Source organism: Pholis gunnellus (genome assembly GCF_910591455.1).
Source record: "Pholis gunnellus genome assembly, chromosome: 22".
Classification (NCBI taxonomy): domain Eukaryota; kingdom Metazoa; phylum Chordata; class Actinopteri; order Perciformes; family Pholidae; genus Pholis; species Pholis gunnellus.
In genome coordinates this window covers 17,697,911-17,714,086 of record NC_136549.1, presented here as the reverse complement: position 1 = coordinate 17,714,086, position 16,176 = coordinate 17,697,911, and the positions used below count along the sequence as shown (strand labels likewise).

General features: G+C 43.7%; 1 protein-coding gene across 1 annotated transcript; it reads left to right on the top strand.

Moving 5' to 3' along the window:
- Nucleotides 1-7,043: 7,043 nt before the first annotated feature.
- On the top strand, nt 7,044-8,489 carry LOC306714017 (shaker-related potassium channel tsha2; the record flags this gene model as incomplete). The annotated part of the gene is made up of 1 exon (XM_079183922.1): nt 7,044-8,489. One exon carries the CDS (start codon nt 7,044-7,046, stop codon nt 8,487-8,489), a length of 1,446 nt encoding a protein of 481 aa, XP_079040048.1.
- Between the last annotated feature and the right edge of the window lie 7,687 nt (nt 8,490-16,176).

The window sequence follows — 16,176 nt, the reverse complement described above, 5'->3', positions numbered from 1 at the left end:
GACATGTGAGAGTGAGACATGTGAGAGTGAGCCATGTGAGACATGTGAGAGTGAGACATGTAAGACAAGTGAGACATGTGAGAGTGAGACATGTGAGAGTGAGACAAGTGAGAGTGAGACATGTAAGACAAGTGAGACATGTGAGAGTGAGACATGTGAGAGTGGGACATGTGAGACATGTGAGAGTGAGACATGTGAGAGTGAGACATGTGAGATATGTGAGACATGTGAGAGTGAGACATGTGAGAGTGAGCCATGTGAGACATGTGAGAGTGAGACATGTGAGAGTGAGACATGTGAGAGTGAGACATGTGAGACAAGTGAGACATGTGAGAGTGAGCCATGTGAGACATGTGAGAGTGAGACATGTGAGACATGTGAGAGTGAGACATGTGAGAGTGAGCCATGTGAGACGTGAGAGTGAGACATGTGAGAGTGAGACATGTGAGACAAGTGAGACATGTGAGAGTGAGACATGTGAGAGTGAGACATGTGAGACAAGTGAGACATGTGAGAGTGAGACATGTGAGAGTGAGAAAAACCCGTCTAACTTTAGATCCTGACAGATGATCATTTTGTCTGAACAAATATATTAATATTTCAGTTTAAAACAAAAGTTAAAGAGAAGAGAGGTGACATTTAAGTTTTCTGAGTTAGTAACTCTAAAATCTTCTGACCTCGTTCCACTTTCATTCTTTTCAGCTAATTTCATTATCCGCTCATTAATTAAGGAAACAGGAAGTCGTCCCGTGAGATCGGAGCTTTAGAGGTTCATCACACTGTGAGTTCTCTTTGTGTCTCACTCTGCTGCAGTGGACAGAAACTCAAAGTAATATTATTCTAGAATATGTAAAAGAGCTAAATGTGAATCACATCGACGTCATCAGAGTGACTCGTCCTGAGTATCCGTCAGCTGTTCAGTGTTCAGGGTTCAGTGTTCAGTGTTCAGTGTTTAGTGTTTAGTGTTTAGTGTTCAGTGATCAGTGTTTAGTGTTTAGTGTTTAGTGTTTAGTGTTTAGTGTTTAGTGTTCAGTGATCAGTGTTCAGGTGAAGTGTTGAAGGTGACGTTATGTGTTATTTATTTCCTCCATGCAATCAGAGTTCAGTGTGTGAGCAGATAAATACTGATACTCTGCTGCTGTTTATTGGTCATTATTCTTTCTTCTGACGATCGATGTTCTTGTTATGAGTTCTAAACACTTTTAGTTTAATGTTTATAAGCACACAAATAATTCATTTTTCATTAACTGACCTTCTGTGGTAACATTTTTAAATAATACTTAAACAAATCTGAACAGCTTCCTGTATGCAGGTATTCAGCAGGAAGAGAAACGGCTGCACATTAAGTTCAAACACATTTGATTTCTTCCTCTGTGATGGAGCAGCGTCTCTGCTTTACGTAACGAGAGAACACAGTGATTACAATGACCCACAGTGAGATGACCCCAATCACAGCCATTCAGGAGAAGCAATTATAACGAGGTGCCAGACACACGGCTGTCATTTAAATACCAGCAAAATGACGTTTCCTTCTGAAGAGCACATCGCTGCATCGTCTGCATACAGACTGACTCCACAGATTAAACATCACGTCTAATGTTCCCGTAAACAGCGACAGCATTAGTGCCAGCTGGCTTTGCTGTCGTGATGTCACGTGACATCCCGGTGAAGGTCCTCTGTGTATGATGGGATGTGATCAGGTTGCCATGGTTACTGACAGACTGGCATGGCAGGTGAGAGGATGTGAATTCTGCCTGATTGATATTTCAGCCGTTGACGGGCTCCCGGGACGACGTTTGGTTCAGTTACGCTCGGGGATTGAAAGCACCGCTCGTGACTTTACAATTTACACAAATCCATAATTCAGTGGCGTATGAAGCGAGGAAGCAGCCTGAGTGACAGCCGCCCATTGACCTCCATGTACGACCGCCAACATGAATAACGACCCGACGGATCGTCTTCATTAGTGTTGGTGACTTTATCTCAGCTCACCTGCACAGATACATGAGCTGCTTCTGAAACAGGAAGTCACAGAAACAGTAACTTCCTGTTAGATCTGATCTGTAGGCTGCTTGTAGTTTACAGACTTCTGTCGGATTCATTCACGTGTGTGTAAATATATATTTATGTGTCTGCATTGAATGCTATCCTTTGTTCTTTATGTCTGTGAAACACTTTGATGCTCGTTTTGATGTGTATTGTATAAATAAGCTTTATTATTATTATTATCAATCACACAAGATGTGTATTTAGATTAAACCTTTGTTACACATCATGAGACCAACAGCCAACAATAGAGCGTTACATTTTACAATGACACAGAAAATTAGATTTTCTACAAAACGTGTTTGATGTCAAATCTAAGAGCCAATCAGCTCTTTGATCAGGAGACAGCCAGGCGTTTCCCATCATGCCCTGGGGTCATGCAGCCTGGGGGAGAGTCACCCATGACCACGTGCTCATGACGTCAGAGCGAGTCGGGATCAAGTCGGACACTAATGGATTTCGGCGGTGCACATATTTTATATTTGCACCCTTTGTTGTCTTAGATTTGGTTATTTGCACTCTTCCCCAACTTTATATTGCAACTGTTGCACAAAAGAAGACAAACATGTTCATGATGAAGTTAAATGAAAAGCAGAACATCATGAAACCTCACAGGTTCTTAAAGCTTCTGGATAAACAGACCTTTAAAATACTATTAAGGGGAAATAATAGAAGTCATTTACAGCTACGAGTCTTTTGAGCGATGATGATGATGATGATGATGATGATGCAAATACAACCTCTAACTCTCACAATATGTTTCCTGCAGAGAGAGAGAAACTATCTGTGGCAGTTGAGCTGAGTCAGTCCTGAATCTGCAGAGTCACTTCCTGTCCAGACCGGCCCGTCCTCACCACATGAACCCGGAGCTGGCACCGGGGCACCGAGTGTCCGTCCAGCCGTGATGTAACCGCCGGCCTGCTGCCAACCAGAGAGCCCTGAGTTCAATGTCTAACAGCAACATGTTTCAATGTGTTGACATGAAGAACTCAAAGGTGTGTGAGTCGAGTCCTGAAGAGGTTAGCATAGATGCTAGGATAGCATCAGTTTCATCAGAATGTCTTCATTGAAAGAAAAGCAAAGAAACTGAAGGCTTTTACATGGAAAACACATTTCTATCTCTTCTCCCAATTGGCTTCTAAGAGTTTGATTGACAGCTGGTTCATCCAATCACAAGTATGTGTGGCTGTTCTGTGAGGTAAGATGAACGGAGTCTGGTAGGAGGTACAGCTTCAGGTCTGTCATTCAGGTCTTCTTTTAGGTTTGCAGAAACTTAGAATGCAAACACGTCAAAAAATCACTAAAAGCATTAAACTGACGGCTGCTCCTGAAGGCAACACTTTTACTAACGTATCTCACATTAAAGTTCTTCTGTTTGACGGACATCATTATGAGAGAATGATAAAACATCACACGTGTTCATTTACTTTTCTTTATTTTACTTTTAATTTGAAAAGACCTCATTGAGCAAATCTCCCTGAAACCAAACCTGCAGAATTCAGAGGAAACTTTGTATTAAAGTCTGGAAAGAACTTCAAAAACTCCGGCTGTTAGATGAGCAGAGCAGTAAAAAGCACGAGTAGAACGTCTCAGGACTCGGTACAGCAAATGTTTTCGTTTGGTGGGTTGAAGTGGAAACGTGGTCTTGGCCGGCGGATCTGTTTTCTGATCCCAGCGTTCCCAGAGCGCCACCGCCCCAGAATGATTGATGGAGCTATTCTTATTATTATGACCCGTTACGTAAAAACACCGTCAGACCCTAAAAATAAGAGCAGGCTTTTCAGGACACTCATTGTTTGCTTTAGTACCGGACCAGGAACACTTCCCCCCCACACTGAATTAGTCGCATTAGCGCCGGCCGTGGGCTGCTGTGGATAAAAGTTATTGATGTGCGTCCGTTGTGGACCGGAGGACAAGGGGGGGGGGGGGGGGGGGGGGGTATCAGTGAGCAGAAATAGAAACAGAGCTTTCCAGGAAAATATGAACACATGTGGCTGAGTTCACATCGTCTGCTGGATGAAGATGGATAGATAAAACAGGGCTGTCTGCGTGGGTAGAAAATGCGTAAATATTGTTGAGATTGGTGCGAAAAAAAGGAAAAAAGGGCTCTTTTACTCAAAAAGTAGAAAGCCTACAACACCCAGAATGCACTGGGGTCATTGCCACCAGCTCCGCTCCTATTGGATAACCTTGACCAGAGCTTCAACCTCCGGTTCTTTAAGTGAAGCCAAAGCTTCACGTGTTAAAGCTGCATTCTCTCTAGTGACCACCAGGGGGCGACTCCTCTGGTTGTATAGAAGTCTATGAGAAAATGACTCTACTTCTCTCTTGATTTATTACCTCAGTAAACATTGTAAACATGAGTTTATGGTCTCAGTCTCTAGTTTCAAGTCTTCTTCAATACAGCATGATGTTCATTTAGTAAATGATGGTCCATTTAGAGTCACACAGACCATAAAGCAGGGGATGCTATAACAGAACTCCTAAACTTTCCTTTAAGAAGCCGGACGTTTGTCGGATTAATGTGACATTAAAGTTGTAATGAGACTGTGAGAACACCTCATCACAGTCCAACAGAATAACTGTGTGTGTGTGTGTGTGTGTGTGTGTGTGTGTGAGTGTGTGTTGGAGGCGATGAGCTCACAGGAAACAGGAAATGAAGTCGTGCCATGAGGTCGTCTACAGGCGGCTGAAGTCGGTTTCATGAGTCAGACTCTAAGTGACGATGAGACGAACACACAGAGACGTTTTAAAATGAGTTTAGAATAGTTTTAATTCATAATTATTGTTAAAAACTTCACCAGGTTTAAACACCAACAAGTGTCTTTTCTCTGCTCAAACGAACTCAATGTGTTTTTTACATTTTTTAGGAAAATATATTTATTCCTTGAAACAGTTTAAATGTAACACAGCGAGCACTAAGACCTCCTCGGTCCCACAAGTAACTCCTGAACTAAAACCTGAAGAATCATAAACGTTTGTTTATTTCCTGTAATAATGCAGAATCTATTGGAGGAATCTGATTGGCTGTTAGTGGAGGGAACCGTGATGACGACTTCCTGTTGGACTGCAGAAGTTCATCATCTGCAGCTTCTCTCTTTGGTAGTTTATATATTTATGTGTGTTGTGTTTCATGTTTTATATTATTTATTATGAATCATTTTGTGACTTTCTGCTCATGAATAAAATACTTTAGTTTAATAAAATAAAATTAATTTTTTGCATATTTATTTGTAGAAATAAACACATCCTGTAGTTTTCAGAGTATTTTGAGTTTCTTTAAATGAAGTTTTTCTGAGAAATGAATCTGAATAAAGTGACACAAAGTCATCTCATCGTGTGTTTAACAGTATGATGAATGTTCATTTCATCTACAATAACACAGCGTGTAGAAGAAGAGGTTGTCTGTATATTGAATGTTTTTATTAACTTCCTGTTATGAAGACGATGTATTCTGTTCTCTGCTTCATTCAGTCTGAAGCTTTCCTGTTTCATATTCTCTCAATGATCCTCTCCGTTTCTTCTTCTTCTCTGTTTTTTCTTTCTGTTCATGTCATCTCTTGTGTTTTGTTGTATTTTCCCCTCGCAGCTCCCTCGAGACCTTCATGGGAAAAGAGACTTTGGGCCCCGAGAGGAATCCTGCTATTCCAGGAGAACACGTCACCGCTTTGAGCTGCAGCCCGGAAACTCTTTTCCAGCATCAGCTCCTCTCTCTCTCTCTCTCTCTCTCTCTCTCTGTCTGTCTCCCTCTCTCTCTGTCTGTCTCTCTTTCTCTCTCTCTCTCTCTCTGTCTCTCTCTCTCCCTCTCTCCCCCCCCTCTCTCTGTCTCTCTCTCTCCCTCTCTCTCCCCCCCCCCCCTCTCTCTGTCTCTCTCTCTCCCTCTCCCCCCCCCCCTCTCTCTGTCTCTCTCTCTCCCTCTCTCTCCCCCCCCCCCTCTCTCTCTCTCGACTTGTTGCACAGCGCAGCAGTGTTGACCTTCCATCCACAGACGTGTTGCTGTAAAAACAAACTCTCCGCACATTCACACCAGGAGAAGAATAAAGCTGTTTCGTGCACAATGCAACATGCATTCAGCACGAGAGAGAGAGAGAGAGAGAGAGAGAGAGAGAGAGAGAGAGAGAGAGAGAGAGAGAGAGAGAGAGTCGTGCACAACTTGTGGAGCAGCTGAGCCGCGTTCAGGGCTCGAACGTCAGCAAGCTTTCGTCTTGAAGCGGCTGCAGCGTCACATCGCAGAGCCTCTCCCCCCGCATGTGTGTCGTTTGTGGGTGAAAGGATGAGTGGATGAGGACAGACCCTGAGCCACAGGTATTCATCCGGGATCAGATGTAGATGTCTTGCATGAGACTGCTTTTTGCACGACATTCCTCGCGCTTTACGCCTTTAAACTCTCCTCGTTCTGCATGCTCGTATTTTGCAAACATCTCGTCACCAGAAACAGCAGCTCAGGTGGTAACCTTGAGCCTGTGCCACGCTGGAGACAACAGGTTCATTACGCACGACTCCCGCTGTGCACGCGCAGTCTCCACATTCCTGATGTCGTCTCCTCAAATCGAGATGATTTCGTGCATGTTTGGTGTCAAATATCTGGATCGGATTCATTAGGAGCATATGTGAGCGTGCGTGTGTGTGTTTTTATCCCCCCCACCTTCCTCAGTGGGAGAGCGTGCACACACACACACACACACACACGTCAGCTCGGGGAGGGCAAAGCCTGCTTAAGATGCAGCAAATGTGACAGCAGAGAGTCCAGACTACAGCGGCGCGTGGACGGGAAAGGTGAGCGTGGTGGCGGCAGCGGTGGGGGGGGGAAGAGGGCACACACAATGCCAGCGGAACCAGCTCACCCGCAGACGTGACGCTGACACACCGAGCAGACAAAGAGGAGGAAGACGCTCAGCTGGTTCCCAAAATACGCGCGGAGGAGTCGGAGGGGGGACCGAGAGGACCGAGGAGCGGGAAGAGACGCCCTTGTCTGTGGAGGGGGGTGGGGGTGAAACATGACAGTGGTGCTCGGAGAGAACCTGGATGAGACTGTGGCACTGGCCGCGCTGTCCGCGCAGGATGTGTACGACCCGGAGCGAGCCGAGAACCAGGACTGCTGCGAGCGGGTGGTGGTCAACATCTCCGGGCTGCGCTTCGAGACGCAGCTGAAGACGCTCGCCCAGTTCCCCTCCACGCTGCTGGGGGACCCGCGCAAGAGGATGCGCTTCTTCGACCCGCTGAGGAACGAGTACTTCTTCGACCGGAACAGACCCAGCTTCGACGCCATCCTCTACTACTACCAGTCCGGGGGCAGGCTCCGGAGACCCGTCAACGTGCCCGTGGACATCTTCATGGAGGAGATTAAATTTTACGAGCTCGGGGAGGAGGTGATCGAGAATTTTAAGGAGGACGAGGGGTTCATTAAGGAGGAGGAGCGCCCGCTGCCCGAGAACGAGTTCCAGCGGCAGGTCTGGCTCCTGTTCGAGTACCCGGAGAGCTCCGGACCCGCCAGGGGGATCGCCATAGTCTCCGTGCTGGTCATCCTCATCTCCATCGTGATCTTCTGCTTGGAGACTTTACCGGAGTTCAGAGAGGACGCCCGGACGTTCGACGAGCAGCCGGCGGGGAACGGAACCGCGCGCGCAAAGAAGCCGAACCCGTTCACGGACCCGTTCTTCATCGTGGAGACGCTCTGCATCATCTGGTTCTCCTTCGAGCTGCTGGTCCGGTTCCTCGCGTGCCCGAGCAAGCCCGCGTTCTTCAAGAACATCATGAACACCATCGACATCGTGGCCATCATGCCGTACTTCATCACGCTGGGGCTGGAGCTCGCGGAGCACCAGGGGAACGGGCAGCAGGCCATGTCCCTGGCCATCCTCCGGGTCATCCGCCTGGTGCGGGTCTTCCGCATCTTCAAGCTCTCCAGACACTCCAAGGGGCTCCAGATCCTCGGGCAGACCCTCAAAGCCAGCATGCGGGAGCTGGGCCTCCTCATCTTCTTCCTCTTCATCGGCGTCATCCTCTTCTCCAGCGCGGTCTACTTTGCGGAGACCGACGACCCGCACTCGGGCTTCAGCAGCATCCCGGACGCGTTCTGGTGGGCCGTGGTGTCCATGACCACCGTGGGCTACGGGGACATGTGTCCCGTGACCATCGGGGGGAAGATCGTGGGCTCGCTGTGCGCCATCGCCGGCGTGCTCACCATCGCGCTGCCGGTGCCCGTCATCGTGTCCAACTTCAACTACTTCTACCACCGCGAGACGGAGCACGAGGAGCAGTTCCAGTACACGCACGTGACCTGCGGCCAGCAGCAGCTGCAGTTCGGGGAGTTCGAGCAGAGCGACAGCAAACCGTCTCTGTGCAAGTCCGACTTCTACCCGGGCAGCGAGGACGCGGACTCCATCAAGTACACCAACTGCAGCCCGCACAAAGCGTACACCGGGAAGCTCACCGACGTCTGACTCTCACCCGCGCGCGGTGACGCACCGGATGGCGCGTCCATCAGAAACACCTCGCGCTCCGGGTTGAGCTCCTTATTTTGCGCCCTCAGAGAGACTCATCCAAAACCACCAGGTGGATTATAAGAGAACCCGCATCCATCACATGAACCGGTCTTCCATTACGCGCCACGAGGAGAACGTTTAGAAAGGATTGTAGCACTTTATTATTATTATTATGATTAATATCATTAATAATGTTTCTCTTAGTAATTTATTGCCATAATAATGCAGGTTTAAAGTTTACATTTGCTTTTTATTCTGTCTGAAGCAGAGACAACACAGGACCAATTAGACACACACACACACACACACACACACACACACACACACACACACACACACACACACACACACACACACACACACACACATTAAACTCTATCCTATAAAACAGATGTTTTTAAATCATCACTTTGTGATGACATCAGGTGCAGCTTCTTCTGTTATTGTTCTTCCTGAACCACGAGCGCCACCGCGTGGACGACGAGCAGCGCTGCGTCTCCATCAATGGATGCAGTTTCTATAGCAACCTTCCAGACTCTTCTGCGTGTTGTCTGCCACGAGGACTGAGGAGAGCTGAGGAGGAACCTCCATGTTGTGGAAGCCTCCATGTTGTCTGACTTCACCAGCTGAACATTTAAACGTGATTTCATATTTACAGACAGTCACGTGACCTGTTGAGCTCTATTTCATTATCTGGTATTTTAGGATGAAATATGTTGAGACAATAACCAGAAACGTCCTTTAAAAGTTCACCAGAGACACAAGTTAAGCTTTTAAAATCATACGTGTTCAGTTAGAGGAAAAGATTTATAAAAGAAAGCAGATTATATTTTAGAGCTCGACTGATACAATATTTATATTTATTTACTTAATATCTCAGCTGATTTAGGTATTTGTGTAAACAAAGTGTTGTGAAACATTATTTATTATTTTATTATTTAAAAAAATGAAATTTTGAACAGCAAAGTTTACTAGAAATAACATTTTATTTACAAAACACAAAAAAACAAGTTTAGTCACTTTTTGTGGGTAAATACGGTAAAAAAGGACAAAATTTGAATCTTTCAACTGTTGTTCAAAATCAACTCTAACAGTTAAAAACAAAACAAACTTTTATTTCTGGGCTTTAGAAGGAACGCAGTGCATGTCTTTCATGCTCCACAGCAGCCGCTGTGAGATGAAAACAGCAAAACAATGAAAATTAACTTTTAAGCCAAAAAAAGAAATTCTTAAAATATAAAGAGAATTCGGCAAACACCCTCTGCTGAGAAGAAGATCATGTAAAATGATCAAAAGCTCCACAACAGCTACACCATCGATCTTTTATTTTGTGAAAAGCAAATCAAGCCTGAACGTGATCGATCAGACATCCCATCATTCTGTTCTGTCACGTGATGAAGAAAAGAACGATGAAGAGCGAATTTAAGGTTTTAAAATCACAAAACATCCAACAATCTAAAAAGAGAATTTTAAAACCACATAAACTCAGAGAGACGGCTTTTCAAAGTAAAACATTAGATTTTAGATCAGATTTTCAGTGACTTGAAATCATTTTTCACTGTTTTGCTTCCATGAGAGAAATCTCACTCTGAGGCCGACGTTTGTTCGTATCAGTCGAGCTCTGACGTTTCATCTTCATATTCACGGATCAAAGTGATCACTTCCTGTTGGAGGAAGAACTTTATTGATCGCACAGCGAATCAACAGGTCACGGCTGCGTTCACAGTTTACTCAACGAGCTCCGACGTCAAAGCGACTAAAACCTCAAGGAAAGAAAAAAAGTAATTTATGAACAAAGTGAAGGGAAATAAAAACGAGCTGTTGGATTATTAGCTGACGGATCGACGGACGGAGGCCTGATGGAGTTTAACTGCTGAGCCATCGACACACAGACGACCAACAGATCCGTAACACCGGAGGGCTGGTCGCACAGACAGGTGAGTTCATTCATGCTTTGTATGATGTCATGTACGTTATCTGCATCTGTTGAGGTTCATCGTGAGGGTTTGAGCTGATGTGGTTGGTTTGGTTGATTTGGTTGGTTTGGTTGGTTTGGTTGATTTGGTTGGTTTGGTTGATTTGGTTGGTTTGGTTGGTTTGGTTGATTTGGTTGGTTTGGTTGATTTGGTTGGTTTGGTTGGTTTGGTTGATTTGGTTGATTTGGTTGGTTTGGTTGGTTTGGTTGGTTTGGTTGATTTGGTTGGTTTGGTTGGTTTGGTTGATTTGGTTGGTTTGGTTGGTTTGGTTGATTTGGTTGGTTTGGTTGATTTGGTTGGTTTGGTTGGTTTGGTTGATTTGGTTGATTTGGTTGGTTTGGTTGGTTTGGTTGATTTGGTTGATTTGGTTGGTTTGGTTGGTTTGGTTGATTTGGTTGGTTTGGTTGGTTTGGTTGATTTGGTTGATTTGGTTGGTTTGGTTGATTTGGTTGGTTTGGTTGATTTGGTTGGTTTGGTTGGTTTGGTTGGTTTGGTTGATTTGGTTGGTTTGGTTGATTTGGTTGGTTTGGTTGATTTGGTTGGTTTGGTTGGTTTGGTTGGTTTGGTTGGTGCTGTTGGTCCTGTTGGCATCATTGCGCTGCATTAAAGGTGGTCATGTGTCTCCTTAAAGCTGCATTCATTGATTGTTGGCCACCAGGAGGCAGCAGCACCGCCTGAACACAGCTGAGCACATTGAACGGAGTTGTTGTTGTTTGTGTCAGCTGATGCAGAAGTCCAGTCTTCTGCTGCTCGTGGTCTCCACCACCTCCTGAGAGGACCATCGGGCTCTTTAGCTGCTAAACGCTCCATCGTTTCTCTCACTGACCCGTCTGCTGTTTGTAGTGAACGCTGAGTTTAAACTTCGACATATTCTCATCGTTTACTGTCGTTCAACCACAAAGACTCGTCTTCTACAACAGTAGAGCCAAACATCAGCTTCCTCTGCAGAATAAATAAACACATCTTCTTCATATCGACAGATGACTTCAGGAGGAGAGGTTCTTAGTTTAGTTTATTTATTTCACTCCTTAATCTTAATTCACTAAATATGATCAAACATTGAGCTCTGCTAGTAATTCATTCAGGATGAAGATGTGAAGATGACGAGTTGAGTCAAATGAAATGTGCTAATTAGTTCTTGTTGTTCTGGAATATTCTCTTCACCTGAAAGTATCTGATGAATAAAAACAATAATTCTACTGTACTAGAATTATTGATGTCATAAATATGAATAATCTGAAACTACAGTTCCACAACTACAATCATAACTCACTTAAATATTAATGATTAACTTAAACTTGAAATATGAGTCTACATTCTGCTTCACATTCAGCTTTTATTAGATATTATATAACATATAATATAATATATTGTTGCAACAAGTGAATGAAAAACACAGGATTCAAACTCATGAAGTGAATCCTGCTCTTTAACGAGTCCACTTATATTTATTCTAATGGTTTGAAAAAAAGACATTTACAATTATGATCAGATGAGAAACACAGAATAAGGATTATTTAACAAAAATAAGGTTTTATGACTCAATAACAAACAACAGGAGTAATAAACAAGATAAATATGTAAATATCAGTCACACAGCTGCAGTTCGGCGGTCGGCCTGCAGGGGGCAGCAGATGCTGCTGTGGATCCGCTTTAACACAGAACTCTTGAACATGAAGAGTTCTCAGAAACAAGAGGATTCAGAACAACTGAATGTGAAAGATTCACATTAAAGGTTTGTGTGTTCTGGATCTGTTTACTTCAGTTCAAAGACTTTCACAGCTCATCTCTCTATTGATGTCTTTGGTTTGTTCAGGCTGTGAAATGAATGAATTCATTGTTTTGATTGTAGAGTTGTGATTTTAGGATGAATATTAAGATAAACTGAGATATTAAGAGATCTGTCAAGAAAGAGAAGAGGTGTGATTCATATGTGTATATATATATATATATATTTATATACACATTATTCATTATTAGGTGGAAGGTTTCTACCTCGTACCGTGTCATTATTTTATTGATGCTCATCATCATTTCTTAATGAAACCACAGAACTAAAAACAAAACATTAAAAAAGTTTAAAGCTTCAAAATAAAAGTCAGTGTGAACATAAAAGAGCCAGATTTGAGCTTTTATTTTGACGGTGCAGACTTGAGCAGGTTTTGATTTTTGAGCAAGAATCCCGTTTTAAAATATTCTGTTTCTTCATGAAACTTTCCTTCTTTAAATAAACGTGATCAGCTTGTTTCTGTTGCATAGATACGAGTCCGCTGGACCTGGTTTAGAGGAATCCTGAACTTAAAATAAATCAGCTGATTTGTTGGAGGAACATTGAGAACTCTGAACGTCTGACATCTGTTCACTGATTCACTGCTTTGTCTCCACGAGTTCTTCTTCTTCTCTTGTAACGTTCCTCCTCCCGGCTGCTCCTGGTCTCACTAACGAGGCTGCTCCTGGTCTCACTAACGAGGCTGCTCCTGGTCTCACTAACGAGGCTGCTCCTGGTCTCACTAACGAGGCTGCTCCTGGTCTCACTAACGAGGCTGCTCCTGGTCTCACTAACGAGGCTGCTCCTGGTCTCACTAACGAGGACTCACTCAGGTGCTTTGAGTCGACCTCGTTAAGCTTCGTCTCTTATCAGTTTATCAGGAACACCAACATTCAACACGTTCAGTTACTGAAACTGTTTCAGACGAGTTGTGTGATCTGTGGAGGATCTGCAGCGGACGTCTGTACTGTGTGACAGGGTATTTGTACACACTATTAACATGTACTTATACTGCAACACTGGAACAGCTCTGTGTTATTAGACTTAAAGATATCAAATACAACTATAGAAGATAACTTATTTCATTGTATGTTTAAATATTGTTCTTTAATGAATATATTACTCTTTGAGTCTATAAAATGACAAACAGTCCAAAACACAAATGAATCCGCTTCACTGAGAAATAAAACGTGTAAATAAAGTAAAACATGTGTAATTTAAACTGAAAGTATTTTTAGAAACAATCACAATATAAAAGTCAATCTTCTTTGTGTGACATCATATTTAAATGTGTGTGATTCATAAAGACAACCTGACGGGTTCAGAGGCGTCACGTGACACGCTGGAGGTCAGAGGTCAGCGTTATTTAGGCTCTCATGTCACTTACACTTGATGAATCACAGACAGCAGAACCTCGAGCCGCTCGGCTCTAAACCGCCACCGACAGCAGCTGCTGACGGGACAACAACATCCACTCCGTCCGCACGCTGTTGTTGTTGTTGTTGTTGTGGTTGTGGTTGTTGTGGTTGTTGTTACTGTTGTTGTGGTGGTTGTGGTTGTTGTTGTTGTTGTGGTTGTTGTGGTTGTTGTTGTTGTTGTTGTGGTTGTTGTTGCGGTTGTTGTTGTTGTTGTTGTGGCTGTTGTTGCTGTTGTTGCGGTTGTTGCTGTTGTTGTTGTTGTGGTTGTTGCTGTTGTTGCTGTGGTTGCGGTTGTTGCGGTTGTTGCGGTTGTTGCTGTTGTTGTTGTGGTTGTTGTGGTTGTTGCTGTTGTTGCTGTTGTTGTGGTTGTTGTTGCTGTTGTTGTTATGGTTGTTGTTGTGGTTGTGGTTGTTGCTGTTGTTGCTGTGGTTGTTGTTGTGGTTGTGGTTGTTGTTGCTGTTGTTGTTGTGGTTGTTGTTGCTGTTGTTGCTGTTGTTGTTGTGGTTGTTGTTGTGAACAATGAATGCAGAGTTTTTTGGAGATTTGACTTTATTTTCTCAGACAGATGGAAGGTTGTTTCAGCTCCTCCTGCTGGTCGGAGACTGAAGTTTATCTTAAATGTTGAATTAGTTTTTATTGCTGCTTGTACATTTAAATAATAATAATAATAATAACTTTATTTACACAGCACCTTTAAAGACAGAGTCTACAAAGTGCTTTGACAGACAAAGCAGCAGGATTCTGCTCAACACGTGACATGAACAGAAGAAGTGAAGGTTCTGGATCTGTGAGACTTCAGCCTCATGTTGATCTCGTCTCTTCGTTCTGATCCGTTAGACGTGAACGCTGATGAAACCTTTCATCTGCAGAAGTGAAGCTCCACAAGCTGCTTGTTGTTACTGTGACCGGCTTCCTGCTTGTCTCTGCAGCTCATCACGTCTGCAGCTTTTATACTTATAATAATAATAATAACAATAATAATAGTTTCTCTGGAGGCTTGTTTCAGGTGTTTCACTCATTTTTATTTTAATGATAAAGATGGAAAGTTTGTGATTTCTGCTTCCCAAAGACTTGAAATGTGACACAAACAAATGTAATAACTGTTGTTGTTGTTGTTGTTGTTGTTGTTGTTGTTGGTCCTAAAGCACTCGTTGACCCTTTCACTTAGTTTGGTCCTCGCCTCCATCAGGACACAATAAACAGGAAGTGATGGCTCTGCTTCCTCAGCATGTGACTGTGACGGAGATGGCCTGGAGTGTGTGTGTGTGTGTGTGTGTGTGTGTGTGTGTGAGAGTCCATTGTGATCACATGTTCAAGTTTCTGATAAATAAAGTAGAACTGAAGTTTGAGTTGTGATTAACTGTAATTTATGACATAATAATAAATAAATCAAGTTTATTATAAAAGTATTTCACTAAACAGCAGATTTAGTCCCAAACAGATTCTTACAGATGTAGTTACACACACCCACACACACACACACACACACACACACACACACACACACACACACACACACACACACACACACACACACACACACACACACACACACACACACACACACACACACACACACACGTCTCCTCACGTCTTATAATACACACAGAGTGAAACCCTGCTGATCGTCTGAGTCTTTTGTTATCGGCTTCTTTTGTCTCTTTTAACAATCTTCGCTTGTGTTTCATTGAAACGTTGTTTTATAATTTAATACTTTACTTTATGTGACTTCTGGAACAACAGTGTTTGTTTCTTTTTGGTCTTCCAGATGAAGATCGATGAGCCGCTCGTCCACCTCGTCAAACCACAAGACTACGAGATCCCTGCTCCCCAAACCCCTCCTCCTCCTCCTCCTCCTCCTCTTCCTCCTCTTCCTCCTCCTCTTCCTCCTGCTGCTCCTCCTCCTCCTCCTCCTCTTCCTCCTCCTGCTCCTCCTCCTCCTCCTCTTCCTCCTCCTGCTCCTCTTCCTCTGATGAAGGTGAAACAAAACACTGACTCTCGTAGGAAACACGGGACGTCCTGACTGACTTCAGACGGACTCTGAGGTACGACAGACGTCACTCGAATCATCTGCTTCATGTATTTATAGTGAACGAGTCCAGATGTTCACGATCAAAGCAAAACATCTTAATGCTCATCTGGAGAGTCGAGCATGTAGACAGAAGAGGTGTGATGGGAACAACAACAACAACAACAACAACAACAACAACAACAACAACAACAACAACAACAACAACAACAACAACAGCAGCAGCAGCTCATGGAGTTTATTGAAATGATTGTGTGAACGGTGGAGTTAGTTGCTAAATCTATATTTTTTAAAGCATCATGCTGTTTTATATGGAGAGTAATTGGTTGATTATTTTGTAGATTTTCAACATGTTTGCTAAAGTTAGTTTTATTCTTTGTAAAAACAAAGCAGCTGTGATGAAACGTCTGCCTGCCGAAAACACTTTAACGAGACAAACATCTGCCCAACGAGA